The sequence below is a fragment of the Halichoerus grypus genome, chromosome 6 (genome assembly GCF_964656455.1).
Source record: "Halichoerus grypus chromosome 6, mHalGry1.hap1.1, whole genome shotgun sequence".
Classification (NCBI taxonomy): Eukaryota; Metazoa; Chordata; class Mammalia; order Carnivora; family Phocidae; genus Halichoerus; species Halichoerus grypus.
Genome location: NC_135717.1, coordinates 21,847,804 through 21,863,820, shown reverse-complemented (window position 1 = coordinate 21,863,820; position 16,017 = coordinate 21,847,804). Strand labels below are relative to the sequence as shown.

At 45.2% G+C, this 16,017-nt stretch overlaps 1 protein-coding gene across 4 annotated transcripts in view; it reads right to left on the bottom strand.

Moving 5' to 3' along the window:
• The window catches only part of USP31 (ubiquitin specific peptidase 31), a 215,662-nt gene extending 204,975 nt beyond the window's left edge, over positions 1 to 10,687 (bottom strand). For 3 of the 4 annotated variants that reach the window (XR_013448820.1, XR_013448821.1, XR_013448822.1), the window contains exon 1: positions 10,035 to 10,687. Coding sequence is in view for 1 of the 4 variants with exons in the window: in XM_036105242.2 (XP_035961135.2) it covers positions 10,035 to 10,667 (633 nt within the window). In the remaining 3 variants the exon portion in view is untranslated. The remainder of the gene's footprint in view (positions 1 to 10,034) is intronic. The other variant, XM_036105242.2, reaches the window with a different exon arrangement.
• Between the last annotated feature and the right edge of the window lie 5,330 nt (positions 10,688 to 16,017).

The following is a 16,017-nucleotide window of genomic DNA, read 5'->3' as shown; positions in this document are numbered from 1 at the left end:
ATCCTCATAAAAAACCATGTAAGGCTCTGCTACTTACTAGCACTGAACTCAATATCCTAATATCAAAAATGGAATAATAATGCCTCTTTCAGAGGGCTGTAGTGAAAATTTAATGAAAAAATTTTTATGAACGTACAGTTGATCCTTGACCAATGTGGAAGTTAGAGGCACTGACCTCCACGAAGTCGAAAATCTGTGTGTAACTTTGGACTCCCCAAAAACTTAACTACTAATAGGGACAACCACAAGTGATCACTTTTTATTGCAATATACAACTTACTGGACAGACTAACTGCTCACAGAGAGATGATCAGCGTCACTCGGCACTATAAGTGGATGCTCACAACAGTCAAGCTCACTGCAAGAGCAACAGGAGGTGGCCACGAAAATCCCACAGTAGTACAGCATATACCACAGTGAATTTTATGCAGTTATGATTTAATACTGCATCTCTAAACTTTTTACATTTGACTGTAAATTGTGCCATGTACAGTCTGTGTGTGCTTAAGTTTTGATAAATTTTATCTACATATATTTTATGCATTCATAACATACCTAACTTCCACTTAATTTTTTTGATATTTCTAGGCTACGCAGTTCATTCGCAAGTTTCTTTTAATTGCCACAAATCTCCAGAAAAGTTTCATGTATATATATGTATATATATTTTTTTTTTTAATTTCGCAGATAGGTGGACCCACACAGTTCAAACCAGTGTTGTTCAAGAATCAAATGGACTTTGTAAATGATCTGACTCCAGACAAATAAATGGTATTTTCATTATGATTATTGTTTCTTAAATCTCCTAAAAATCAGAGAGCTCTGCCTTGCTTTTAAAGATTATAATACTGGGATGCCTGGGTGGCTCAGTTGGTTAAGCATCTGCCTTCAGCTCAGGTCATGATCTCAAGGCCCTGGGATGGAGTCCTGCACTGGGCTCCCTGCTCAGTGGGAAGCCTGCTTCTCCCTCTCCCTGCTGCTCCCCCTGCTTGTACGTGCGCTCTCTCTGACAAATAAATAAAATCTTTATTTTATAAAAAAAATAAAGATTAAAATACCAAGGGCACCTGGCTGGCTTAGTTAGAAGAGCACATGACTCCTGACCTCAGTTTGAGCCCCACATTGGGTGTAGAGTTTATAAATAAATAAACAAACAAACAAACAAACAAACTTAGGAAGGAAGGAGGGAAGGAAGGAAGGAAGGAAGGTAGGTAGGTAGGTAGATAGGTTAGAATACCAAGAATTAAAGTAAAAGAATTTATTGAGCTGGTGATGTGCTTACAAAGGTTCCTTACAGTAGAAGCAACAAAGGCATTTCCTGACCAGTCCCATGAAATCTTCTAACATGTGAACTGTTTGTTTGTGGACACATTGTTTGCTACCATCCAAGCTCAACAACCGGAGGGAAGAAGCTACAGATGTTCAGTGACTGGCCAATTCCTCTAGGAACTGCCACAGTCCATGGCATCAAACAATGATTTCTAAATGGAGAAAGATCACAGTCAGATGAAAGACAAGATATATCGTTGTGCTCCACTACAAAAATGTTGTTTGTTAAACATAAAAGGTCATTTGAGGAACAGCCAACAAACGATTAATTAGCAGAGCAAACAAGAATATTTTTGAGGGAAAAAACTACAGAGGACAGAACTTTAAATCACTCGGCTTTCAATGATTTCTTTTCCACTATTATATATAAAAGGTTTTTTTGTGGAAACCATGAGGTCATTGTTTTGCAGAGTCTTTACTATAGGAAACAGCTGTGGAGAACTACACAAACAGTGAACACTGCGCTATTTAGTAGCCCCTCATTGTGACAAGTGTATAGACGGGGACAGGAAAAATCCATCAAACCACACTCTAATAACAAAAGAGGCAGAGTCAAACTAAAAACTTTAGGCCACACAAAGGGAGACAAAAAACAACTAGTTCAGGATAAGCATCTGTAACTCAGGACAAGCACCTGTATCATTACATCTGTATCTTGACTTAGAATTCCGAGAGCAGCTGCTCTCTACAGGGGTCACCAAAAACTCAAATGATTCACTTTGCACAATACCTGATATATGACAGACATTCAACAAATGCTACTTAAAAAAAAGTTTTCCTAGTACTCTTAAGTTCAAATACTACATGGCCTGTTTGAAACTGAACTTCCACCCACCTCCAGAACCTCCAGAACCGTTTTCCATTCTGTTGCTTCCAGTCTCGAACAGTGCCATCCCAAGTCATCCTGTTTCAATACCTCCAAGTTATGTTCCTTTCCTCCTTCTTATTCACTCTTCACACACCCATAAAGCTGCCAAACACTGTCAACTCTGCTTCAAATATATATTTTGTACGCGCTCAAAGGTCAAAGAAAAGGAACAAAAGACACGGAAAAGGAAATAAATATACTGAATCCACTGCAATCCACGACAGGGTATGTGACTCCCTTAAAATACCACCCAAGACCGCTTAAAGTTGTCCAGTGATGAAAATACAATCACGTGAGAGAGCTCACATAATACGTAGCTGAATTCAAGTCTACACACCTAGTCGTAGACCGCACCATAGTTCCTACTGTCTATCAAGACTCCCTTTCTTAAATATCTCATGACCCCCGACCCCATGTGTTCAATTTAAATGCACCATCTTTTCTGCCCCTTGTGCTTCACAAACCACTTCCCCTTTCCAACTGCTCCATTTCTGTCAGATAATCCCCATTATATTCTCCATCCCTCAGGTCTGAAACCTTGGTGTTTACTACGCCATCCCTTGGACTTTCCCTAATAACATCATGATGTCCTCCAAAATGTCCCTTGGACTCATTCTTTCCTCCTCCTTTTCCTCTGTTTATACCTATGATTGCCCTCTTGCATTTACTTTCTCCTTCATCTGATTCTTTTGTGCTCACCATCAGAAAAATTTTTCAAAAACATCCTTTTCATCAAATTTGTCTGCACAGCTCAAGCCTATATTGAAATACTACTGACTGCAGCCTCAAGGCTAAACTATTGTGACAGACTTTCAAGGCCACTCACAATCTGCCCCCTCTCAGCTCATTCATCTGCATTTATTTCCCCTTCTCTCCAAATCAGTGGTTCTCATCTGGGGCAATTTTGCCCCCCCAGGGGATATTTGGCAATGTCTGGAGACATTTTTGATTGTCATGACCAGGGTAGGGAGAGGCGTACTACCAACATCTAGTGGGTAGAGGACAGGGACACCGCTAAACATCCTAATATGCCAGGACAGTCCCCCGACAAACAAAACTGACCCTGTGAAAGAAAATAACTTTAAGTTTAAAAAATGACGAACAAGGGCAGTCACTAATAGGAGGAGGCACATGTCAGGGGGGTAGGGCCCTAGCATGCACCATGGATGGGTCAGAGAATCCTGTCCTCTACAACTCTTTGCTGGGCAATCTGGCGAGGTATAGCCACATTTTAAATGCACCTTCCCTTTGACTCAGCAATGCCACTTCTAAGACTCAGTCTTTAGAAAAGGAGACTTGATATATGTTGAAGGATTGGCTATCATGATTAAAAACTTTATACAACCTAAATACCCTTCCTTGGACTATACAACTGTTAAAAAGAATGAGGTGGGTTTAGATGTATCAACAAAAAAACAAAGTCAGTCATGCTATCCACGGGGAAGAGGGAGAGGGGAAAACAATTTACAGAACTATATGTGGAGCATGTGCCCATCGATGTAAAAGATGTATACACGTGTTTATACATGCATTTAAGTGGTCTGAAAGGATTATTTTTAAGACAGACTTCCAAAAGCGCCTAAGTCTGAGAAGCAATGGCAAATACATAAAGTTAGCTGCAGCTGATCTTATTTTCACAGAGATTCAGCACCACAGTCTTAGCGGGAAAAAAACACTACATATTTCAACACAGCCCCCCTACATCTTTATGTTTTATGTTGAGAACTGTCATTTCAGAGGTTGTAAAGATAAGGCAACCACAGGCGCAGGACTCAGTGTGTGCCTCAGCAATGTAGGGGTGACAAAGAGTGAAGGAGGAACTCTGGTTCTGGGCACCTGGGTGGCTCAGTCAGTTAGGTGCCTGCCTTCAGTCACGATCCCAGGGTGCTGGGACTGAGTCCCACATCAGGCTCCCTGCTTCTCCCTCTGCCCCTCCCCTCCACTCATGCACATGGTGTGCTCACTCTCTCTCTCTCAAATATAAAAAATAATAATAATAAAAAAGAACTCTGGTTCTGTTCCCTTGGTCTCTAGCCAGCAGGTGAACCTCAGTTCCTTCATCTAGAAAGAGGTGAGGCTGCTCACATCTCCCCCACATCTCCTTCTAAGTCTAAAATTTGATGACTCTGTTACCTCCTTTCTCCTTCAGAGATGTGGAGCTTCACTGAAACAAAAGTGACAGCATTTGACAGGCAAGGGAACTGACCAGGGAGAGACATACTTTCTAGTCTATACTCAGCTACAAAGCTAATTTTTCTACTTTTCAAATGAATTCAGGGGGTACCCTGAAGTCCGAGGACTCCCTGGGAACCAGTGTGACATACCAATATCCTAAACATCTTCTCACAAACCAGGAAAACTTAGACCATAGGTCTGCAGCATAAAATTGGAGCCCCCAACATGAGTCTGTGAAAAAGTTAGGTGTGAAACAGAGCCAGTATAACCCTGATTACTAGCTTGTCTGCCCCTACTCATTTATACATTTATTCCCTTTGTAACCTGAGAACTCTCACCAATAAATAAGCACCACTGGGCACCACAGTTCAAGGGGAAAAATATAGAAGAGAAATTTCTATTCATCAATTATTTTTTGTTTTACTGCAAATTTGGAAGAACTCCCCACAGTTCTTTTATCAGTAGATCACTCTGTTCTAGTTGTTCTTTGGGAGCACAGTTTGAAAACTGCTGCTGTAAAATGTATCTTTGTTACTTGAGATGACCATCCATCTTTTTACTGACTGCAAAGGGGCACTGATCACTAGAAATCAGCATCTATATGAACCTGGAAGTGTGCATGCTAGTATCCTACTAGTTAGACAATAAGCTCATTTCCTCTAAAAACAGCATATTGAGTATTTGGGTTTCAGAATGATTTATTTTCTCTAAAAGGCGTTTTTACTAAGACAGTGATCCAAGGACCTGCCAGTGAAGTCCAAATTTTACCCTACTGCTGCTGCAAACACATACACACAGAGGAGAAAAAGTAACAAGGCAACCTTCTAAAGGCTGGGTTGGTAAGAAAAACGCCCTAAGGAGGCTCAAAACATTCCTCCAACGGAATGTTTCTCAATCTTAGCCTTACTGACATTTTGGGCTGGATAACCCCTCACTGAGGGGAGCAGAGCCCGTAACATCCCCACCCCAGTTGTGTCAACCAAGTATGTCTCCAGACAGGCCAAATGCACCAGGAATGAAGGGGTTGGGGAACCAGGCAAAAGAGCCCTAGCTGAGAACCCTGCTCAAGGAGGAGAAAAATACCTGCTTAAAAAGAGAAGTGACAGCTAGAGAAATTTCTCAAAGCATACCAAGGTTAGGCCAGTCAATCCATTTCATTCTGGGAAATGAAAGTCCTACCTTAACAACCATCTAGCTCATCCAAAATCAAAAATCCGTTTACCAAGTTCCTAAAGCTCACATAAATCAATGTGGTTAGAAATCAAGAAAGAATTCTAATCGGAAAACTTACAAAGAAACTCATTAGTAACTTAAGGAAGTTTTAAGACAATAAAAGCACACTCAAAGACACACTAAGTGCTTTTTGAGACCTCAAGGCAAACTCTCGAGACGGCAAATTGGTTTTATCTTCTCTGCCAACTCCAATCAACTGGTAGTGGCTGCGTGGAGCCCAGAACTGAGCAAGATTCTGCAAGCTCAAGGAAAGAGTATCTGCATGGAACATCAACTTCTGCCACAGACAGGCAAGGGGCCGTGGTAACAGGTACGGCTCATATCTACCTTCTCGGTGCTGAACTCAACTTTCTTTAGGCTCAAAATAATACCCATCAAATGTGTCTGTAATAAAACATTTTGGGGGAAAAAAGTAATCCTCCAGAGTGCCACCAGACTTACCTAATTCAGAGGCAAAAAGAAAAAAAAAAAAAAAAGACGACCACGATGACGAAGAAATCTGATCCTGTCACTCCCCTGCTTAAGAATCAGCCCTGGATGGGGCGCCTGGGTGGCTCAGTCGTTAAGCGTCTGCCTTCGGCTCAGGTCGTGATCCCAGAGTCCTGGGATCAAGCCCCACATTGGGCTCCCTGCTCCGCGGGGAAGCCTGCTTCTCCCCTCCTTCTCCCCCTGCTTATGTTCCCTCTCTCGCTATGTCTCTCTCTGTCAAATAAATAAATAAAATATTTAAAAAAAAAAAAAAAAAGAATCAGCCCTGGATTCTCAGCTTCCATAGGATAATGTCCAAACCAACACAGCCTACAAAGCCATTCACAATCCACTTACAACACACTTCTTCCAAACTTTCTGCACCCCCATTATTCTTCACGGTGTAACCAGCCACCAAATGTCACACTGTTCCCCCAAAACCACATGCCCTTTCATGCCATCTCCACCCCTTCTCTGCCTGGCTAATTTCTATTCATCCTGCAGACCACTGCGCTGTGATGCTTTACTTGTTCCCTAGAGCAAGAGTGTTCCCTGGACCTACAGCATCAGCATCACTTGGGAGCTTGATAGAAATGCAGAATCTCAGACTCCACCCCAGCTCCACCAAATCCAAAATAGCTCAGTAACAAGATGCCCACGTGAATATGTGCACACTGAACTGTAAGAAGTGATGTCTTGGGGAACGTACCAGGTCTCACTGGACTCAGTTCTTCACAGGCAGGTACAGTGTCTTCCCAAAATCAAAGTGCCTCACCTTTGGCAGGCTGCCTCTGAGGCAAATCCCTCCTTTAGGAAGGGAAACCCAAACACCCACCTTCCAGCCTCCATGGCAGCCAGAGGTGGCCAACTGACATGGTTGTAAGTCAATGAGATGTCAGCAGAAGCCTGCTGAGGGGACGCTTCTGGAAAAACTTTTATTTTCCCAGTGACTTCCTGCCTTGACAAACATTAAGGATAAAAAGCCAAAGACATAACAGGGACAAAATAGCCAAGAACAACAGAGCGGAAACACAGAAATGGTCTGAGTCCCTGTTGGGCCCTTCAAGCCACTGTACCACATTAGAACATGTACCTCCAGACTTACTGTTTGAGCCGATTCAAAATCTTTATTGCTTAATACATCATCATTAGGGCTTCCTCTTTCTTGTGCTGAATGCATTCCTAACTGATGGAGTAAACCCTCAATAAATGGGAAGTGAATGAATGAATGAATGCAATGTGAAATCTACTAGATGTTCAGAAGGTTATATGTTTTATTTATTTTTTTTAAGATTTTATTTATTTATTTGACAGAGAGAGACACAGCGAGAGAGGGAACACAAGCAAGGGGGAGTGGGAGAGAAGCAGGCTTCCCACAGAGCAGGGAGCCTGATGCGGGGCTCGATCCTAGGCCCCTGGGATTATGATCTGAGCAGAAGGCAGGCGCCTAAGTACTGAGCCACCCAGGCGCCCCTAGAAGATTATATGTTTTAAAATAAGACCTCGAGGGCGCCTGGATGGCTCAGTTGTTAAGCATCTGCCTTCGGCTCAGGTCATGATCCCAGGGTCCTGGGGTCGAGGCCCGCATCGGGCTCTTTGCTCCGCGGGAAGCCTGCTTCTCCCTCTCCAACTCCCCCTGCTTGTGTTCCCTCTCTTACTGTATCTCTCTCTGTCAAATAAATAAATAAAATCTTTAAAAAAAAAAAAAAAAGACCTCGAAGAATCTGTTCAACTTTGCCAAAGCATGCTTATAAATCAGCCTCTGCGTTTCTAGAATTATTGACCCATTTCTGTTCACAGCTTGTTAATGGATTAAAAAAAAAACAAAAAACCTTTTAAAATGCAATGGAAATGTTCACATACAAAAATGCTGTAGAAATTGATTTTTACATTTTGGAAAGAGTAGAAAACCAAACTTGAAACACTGGGCTCTGACCTTGAAAAGTTTGCAATTGCTGTGGCTGATAGGCAACTATAAGCAAAGAGAAAAAAAGAGAAGGAAAAAGACTTACAGTAGCTGGCTGGTTGCCATTCTCTCCTACTTTTTTATTTTGACATCTCTGACATGGATCTCATTTTTTTCCAGTCCCTATCCCAGTCCAGTATTTCCATTCAAATTTCCAAGATCAAACAGCAATCACTTTTTGTTTTTGAGAAAAACAGAACATTAATAAATATAAATAAAATGTATTAAAAGGGGACAGGTGCACTTGGGCAGTATTATTCCTCAGAAAGGTGGGTCCTCAACCAAGTGCTGAATCCTCAGATCATCATTTTGCATTTTACTAAAATCATTTATTTTTACTTAAATAAATTTTAAAAGAAACTTTACAGCACCAATGGAAAGCCAGTATCATTTGCCACAAATAGAAGACAAATGTAAAAACAAAGACAATGAAAACACAACCTTATTAAATCCTAGCTACTGTTACCTGCAGAGGCCTCTAAACTTAAAGCTTGTTCTGTTAAAAAAAAGAAAAAGAAAGGTGGGGGAGTGAGCATGAAGGTGTTAAAGTCAGGCTACCATCAAGCTAAGACCTGTTCTTGGGCATAATCAGGACAGACAGAATGGAAAAGGAATTAACTTTCTACCACGTGATTTCATTCTATTTAACACCATATCCATGTCCCACCCCAAAGTATCCCTCATACAATCTCAAATCATCTTCCCTCTTTTTTGCTCAGAATAAGAGCCCATTTCCCTAAATGGCCCTACACAATCTGGCCCAGCCCACCACGCGGCTCTCTTCTGAGCTCCAACCGCACCAGCAGACAGCAAACAAGAACCCAAGGGCCTTATCTAGCCCACTGCCTGTTTCTGTATGGCCTGTGAGCATAAGAACGGTTTGTAGAGATAAATATTTGTAATCAATCTGATGACAGGGAACACTAATTTTGAACTCCAACTCCAATGTTATCCCCTCCAAAAAAAGAATCCCATTCCTCTCATTAGTAGACCTGTATTACAAAGTACTGTACTCATATTTTTATCTTAGTCAATGAGAAATTTGTGGAAATTTGTCTTCTCTTGTTATATAAGTACCTACATAATAGCCTCAATTTTGCATCTTGACCATTTACTATATGGCCCTTTACAGAAAGAGTTTGCGGATCCCAGAGCTACACTGTTCAAGTGCACTAGGCTCTCGCGCTTTCACACTTTCCTTACACCTGGGAAGCAATTCTCCCTGACCTCCTCAAGGCTGGTTCTCCACAGTTACTCAAGTCTCAGTTCAAATGTTACCTCTTCCAAGAGGTCACCCTAACCCTGCCCCCTCCCCCACTTAAAGTAGCCTGCCAACACATCAATCACATCACCAGATTTTACTTTCTTGGAACCACTGATATTACCCTCTTACTTTACTGAAATCTTTAATAATAAAAACAATAACGCAGCAAATACACATGGTACTATGTACGACGGAAGCGATTTACATATCAAGTTGAACGCTTTAAAAGTGCCAACCTGTAAGTCAAAAACGGTCAAAAATGGGTGACCTCATTGGGTTCAACCTAACAGATCAACCTGTTTGCTGCTCACAACCACCTATGACGTAGGTACTAGATGAGAAAACTGTCACAGAGAGTTTCAGTAACCTGCCCGAGGTCACACTGCTAGTAAGTGGCAGAACGAGGATTTGAAGCCAGGCTCAACACCCCCACCCCCAGAATGTAAGTTCCATGAAGGCAGCCGGTCTTTTCATTGCCATAGCCCTCCAGGGCCCATCACAGGGCCAGGTACGTAGCAAGCCCTTAATAAACACACGATGAATGAATGGGTGCGTCTCCCTTACAATCAGTGGCATCGGTCCTAGACTCGGGGCCCACACCTCTTTAGATCCGGGCGCTGGTTAGCCCGCCGCGCCGCCAGGGAAGGAGGAATGCAAGACTTTGGGAGACGGTGCCCCAGGCACGCGGGGTGCAGGGCCCCTCCTGGGGGTGGGGACGCGGCGGGGCTCACCTTGAAGTCGCGGCTGTGCTGCGGAGTGTACTCCAGGGTCCAGAGGGCCCGCACCAGGTGCGCCAGCTGCTCGGTGACCTCGCCCTGGCCCTGCGTGCCGCGGCCCACAGGCTGCTCGGGGTCGGGCGAGGGCTCGGGTCGCCCCGCCCGGTACTGGCCGAGTGCCAGGTACTCGGCGAAGAGCTCGGTGTTGCTGAGACACTGCAGCGTGGCGTTCATGAAGCACGTGTTGCCGTGGTTCCGGAGCCCCGCCACCCCGGGCACCGGTTCGGCGGCGGAGGCGGGCGGCGCGGGCGAGGCGGGCGGCGGCGGGCACGGCGGCGGCGGCGTGGGCGCGGCGGCCGGCCCGGGTGGGAAGCAGCTGCGGAGGCCGCCGCGGTCCGGGGCGGCGCCCTCGGAGCTAAGGTGCGAGAGCGTGGACAGCGTCTTGAGAACGCGGCTCATGAAGCTGCCCACCGAGCGCGCCGACGAGGGCGAGGCGGGCGCGGCCGGCCCGGGGCCCCCAGCGCCGCCGCCGCCGCCGCCGCCCGCGCGGCCGCTCCGGAACAGCCGCTTGCTGAAGGAGCGCTTCTCCTTCCCGCCCGCCGCCGCCACTGGCGGCGGCCCGGGCCCCGGCGCCGTTACCTTGGACATGGCGGCGGCCGCCGACGCTCATCACCGAGCCCGCCCGCCCGGCCCGCGGCCCCGCCACGGCCGCCGCCGCATCCCGCCGCGCCGCGCCGCGCAGCGTCTCACGGGGCTGGGGGGCTCGACGCCCCACACACCTCAGAGCGCCGCCGAGCGAGCTAGTGAGCGAGCGGCTGCCGGCGGGGCGGGCGGGCGCGCGCGCGATCCGCCCAGCTGGGCCGCTCACGTGACGCGCCTCTCGGCGCCGCCCGCCCGGCGCTGAAGCCGTGGCGGCTGCCATGTTGACTGTGGGAATGGAGGTGCCCCTCCAGCCAGACCAGATGACTCGCGGCTCCGGGGCGGTCCCGCTTTGCGAAGTCCGAGAGAGGCCATGTCTGGTGTGGGCACGGTCCTGGCGCGGTGGACAGCGCTGGGCTCGTGCCCAGGGATGGACCCCAGGCGTGGGTCTCGGTCTTCTGATCTGAAGGCGGAGGCCTTGGGAAAGTGCGGAGATCAGGTTACCGCCCCTTACCAGACCCCGGGAGAAATAATAGACATGGCCCTGACCAGTCCTGAGCGAGCCAGCCCTGCCAGGCTCCCGAGGGACCCGACTGCCTGCGTGCATACCGGAACGCCATCACAGAGTCTGGCACGTCCTGGCAGGCTTGTCTTCCAGGTGGCACCTTGGGCTTGCAGTGAAACGGTATAATCAGAATTACCTTCCTTTGCAGGCCTACCTTTAAGTCCCCGCTGAGCTCTACCATCATTCATTCATTCAACAAATAGTTACTCCTGTATGCCAGGCACTGCTAGGCTCTGGGAATATGACAAAATATGAAATTAACACGGTTTTTGCCTGCCTCTTGCATTTCCCACTCGCGGATGCTGTTAATAGCTGCTATGTTTCAAGCATTGTGCTAAGTATGCAATATTTCCCTTAATTTTCAGTTCAGTGCCTTTGAGATTGGTACAATGTATCCATTTCAAAACCAAGTTTGGTTCAAAGCCCCAACACTTGATCTCTAAACGAAAGGTCACAGACCCACAAATATCACAGGGACCAAGGTAGGTCATATCAGTGAGTAAAGAATCATGGTGTTTCAATCATCGTATTGACCAATTAATACTTCAAGTGACTTGACTGTTGGGGAGAATATAAGGAATGGTGGGGACCACGGCAAACTGCAAATCAACATCTTTCTAAAGGGGGTGGCTGCCACTCAGCTGATCCAATTGTTCCCATGCAAAAATGAGGGCTCAGATCATCTGACTTTTTAAAGAGAAGTTGGGAATCCTGTTTTTAAATGTTGGTTCAACTAAAAAATAGTGCAGGAAAAAAAAGTACATCTTTGGGCTCCCTTGAGCTCAAAATCAACTGGTTTGTGACCTCCTCTCTGTAGACTGTCCTTTGCTGACCTTTAGCCTGAGTCCTGGTTACTGCATAAAGGAGAAATCAGGGAAGGGAGAGCCCTTCGCCTTTTTAAAACATAAACCCCACCTTACACCACATTTCAGAGTAAATGGTTTTTGCCGGAGCCTTCCACCCCGAGTAAACATGGCCTTTTTGGTGACCACCCCCCACCCAGGGTGCTCTGCACTAGCCTCCAAATCACCTACATTCCCACCTCTTAGTCAAAATATCCATTCTTCACTTCATCTTGAGCTCATCCAGACACCAGGAAGAAAGCAATTTGATCATTCATACTTTAGTGTGAATGCAATGGCCCTCAACCTTGGCAGACATATTTGAGTTTTTTTCAAATATGAAAATCATGAGTGAGGGAAGGACAAAAGAAAGGAATAGCTTTTAATGGAATTTCAAGCACTTTGACAACGCTTTTATCACAATACCCAGCCATTATGTTAAAAGATTGCTTGCTTGCTTGTTTTTAGGTGGTGGGAAGGGTGTTGGGGCTGTGGTCTCCCTAAATGTCAAATGGACTTAGAAGTTAGCCCTCAATTAGTTTTCCCAAGCTGCTGCTTTTTTTTTTTTTTTTTTTTTTTTAGCACTTCTCCATTTTGGACCTAGATGTTCATAGCACCATCCTGCTTGCTCAAAATCCACAAAAGACTACCAGCTCTTAAGGCAGAGACTAGATCTGTTTTGCTGACCATAGATGCCCAGCATTGACCATGTCTCTAATAAATGTTTGGTTGAATGAATAAACTGCTTTAGAAGGAAATTGAACATAGCAAAAGCTTTTCACTCCCCACGTTTTATGCCCAGAGCCCATCTCCAATTTCAGGCACCATTATAAACTGTGTAAGCCACTGCGTTGTGACTGTCCCCCACTTCAAATGCCTGCTCTTTACCCCTTTTGCTTTTCTGCCTGAGGGTTTTCTCCAAAGCCAAAGAACTCTCATCAGAGGGGAGTTTGAATTAACAACTCCTTCTCCCCCAACAGGGGCAACCTTCAACCAGTGGGAAATACCAGCCACTGGATAAACTCCCAGGCCTCTCATCCTTTAGGGAGACAACTCTAAGGTGTACATAATGGGGTTCTTCAGAGAGTCCCCAGAGGAATGCAGGCCCATTTGCCCTCCATAACCAGTTCAATAACGCACCCTCTTCTGGATTTCTCTACTTCCCTGTCTCCCTCTTCCTACCCTACTCCCTCACTCCTGCTTCTGGGATCACCTCCCAAATGTACTACCGGCACCTGGGTCGTTGTCTCAGGCTCTGGTCTAAGGACAACCCAAACTAAGACACTGAGCCACTTTAATTAGGGCTAGGTATTTAACCCAAGAGAGATCCTGATTTGGTCAAGATCAGGTTTTGTCCTAGCTGCTGTAAATAATCTTCGATCTTATCTACCAACAGGACTTGTCCTCGTGACTGTCCTGCTGACTGCTTTCCAGAACATCATTCTTTCCTTGTACTGTCTTACATGGCTGGCACAGAAAAGATGCTAACAAATCCTACTTTTTTTAATTTATTAAACTGAAAGTCGAAGACCAGGGGAAGTTTACCACGCTGCTTCTCTTTATACTAGAGCCTTAGCCTGAATATGACCCAATGCCCAGTCCCTCCTTCCAGTCTAAGCGAGGCTCATGGAATCCCAGTTCATCGTGTGCTTCCAAGAAATTAGGGCTGAGCCCATTACCAGATCTGACTTCCTTAGCTTAGCACCACCAGACAGGGGCTCAGGCTCACCCCCATTGAACATTGCCCCCTCCCCTCACCCAGTTTCCATTTCTACCTTTTCCCACCAGCATGTAGCTGAAATCCAAAATGTAGTAGTGTGGTTTAGCTGTAATCCTGAGGGTGGTTTCCACTGAGTCCACTAAAATACAGTCCTCTCTGATCTCGCACTAGAGTTGCCCTCCAGCCCCTGGCACTATGGAAAGTCTTGGTCTTCCCTCCATGCCCTCAAGCAATTTGATCTAGACATGTGGGCCTTTGCTCAAGCTGTTTCCTCTGTGCCAAACTCCTTTCCTTGAGCCTCTTCACTTAGCTAACCTCTCCTTGTCCCTTCTTGGCACCTCTCAGTCATGACGCTAACGTTACCATAGTAGAAGTCAGCTTACAACCTGTCACCTGCCCTGAAGTGTAGGCTTCAATCCAGCAGGGGCTCATCTTATTCATTATTGGATACCTAGTAAGGTAGCCATCATTGTAGCATAGTGATTATTTGGCAGCAATGTATCTAAACAACATGGGACCTCCTTAGTGAGACACATGACCCCCTTCCCAATCTGGCCCCTCCCACCATTCCACATTTATTGGTCCCCACGGAGCCCCAAAGCCAACCTACCCCAGCTTGGCCAGAACAGGGTTGGAAAAGAATTCCTAATTGGAGCGCCTAGATGTCTTTTTTTTAAGACCCACCCCAAACAACATTCTGTAGTAAATCTTCCATCATCCCTCTTTGTACCCACCCTTTACCCTCCCTGCGCCAGGGAAACACAAATTAGAAGGAGCAACGCGGTGAATAATCATCGCAATCCAAACTTGGTTCATCCCTGCGACTATCTCCTTAAACTGACACCTTGGATTAAAGGTTATGCACATTTCATATTTTGACACCTATTGTCAAGCTGACCTCCAGAAAGGCTTTATCCTGCCAACAGTGAAAGGGGGGGGGCACACATTTTCCAATCCCAAGACAGTGTTGAGTTTTTCAGGCTTTCTTACACTGGTAAATTCAATGAACAGAAGATGTCATGTTATGGGCTCGTATTTGTAGGAATGAAGTTGAACAACGTGTGCTGTTTCTTTAGCTATCTAGCATCTAAACAGACTTCCTATTTGGAAAGGATCCCGAATTACACAGGACAGCTCAAGCTCCCACAGTGAAAAATGGGCAGGAGCTGGGGAGCAGGTATTTCCCTCCCAACCCCAGGATGCCAGAGCCCAGGAAGGTGACCTAAGCAAGGGCAATCAGATGCTCCCACCTGGGCCTTGGCTCAGGAAGTATTGATGCAAGGTTAGTTGGAGACAACACAGCAAATTAGTGAATCTAGTGGCTCTATATTCAGCAGAGAAGAAGTGGTGGCAGAGCCAGCGATAATGGCAGAGAGGGTCCAGCTGGCTGCTCAAGTGGCAAGTTCTTACTGGTGTCTGCCTCCCTGGGTCTCTGCCCAAGCCTGTTTCTCTGGCTCTTTTTATTGTGGGAGCCAGTCTGATAGGCTTCCTATAAATTCCTTTACTGCTGAAATTAACCCGTGTCAGTTTCTGTTGTTTGCAAGCAAGAAAATGACTAATAATGCCTTTTTTTTTTTTTTTTTTTTTTTTTTTTTTTAGCAATTTGTGTTTTTACTGGTGTGATTTACCTGCCCACATCATTTGGCCATTTTTTCTTTGATGTGTTCTTTTTATAAATGCCTGCTAATAAAAGCACTTTTTATGTGAATTATATTATTCCTTGGTCTATACCATTTATTCTTTCACCATATTTATAAAGTTTTGATATTAAATAGGAAATTGTAGTTATTTTATATGGTCAGGTTGATTAGTATTTTTTCATAAAGGTTTCTGATTTTTTTGTATAAACATGATTAAGAAAACAGCCTTTCCCCACTCCAAAATCATAAGAGTACTCACTCTGTTTTCATTTAGTTCTATTATAGTTCCTTTTTTTTTTTCTTTTGCCTTACTTTTAATGTTGGCTCCATCTGGAATTTATTTTCGGGTGAGAAATGAGGTAGGGATCTTGCCTTTTACCCACCTTACATGGCTAGCCAGCTGTCTCAGTGCCATTTAAAGTTATCTAACTTTTTTCCACTGCTTTATAATGTCACTTTTTGTCACATATTAAATGCCACATACATTTAGAGTGCTTAAACATTCTGTTCTATCTCTTTGATGTGTCTCTGTATTCCCTGATAATATAGGTTTAGAATATATTGCAATGTTTGGTAAGACAATACCCCTTAG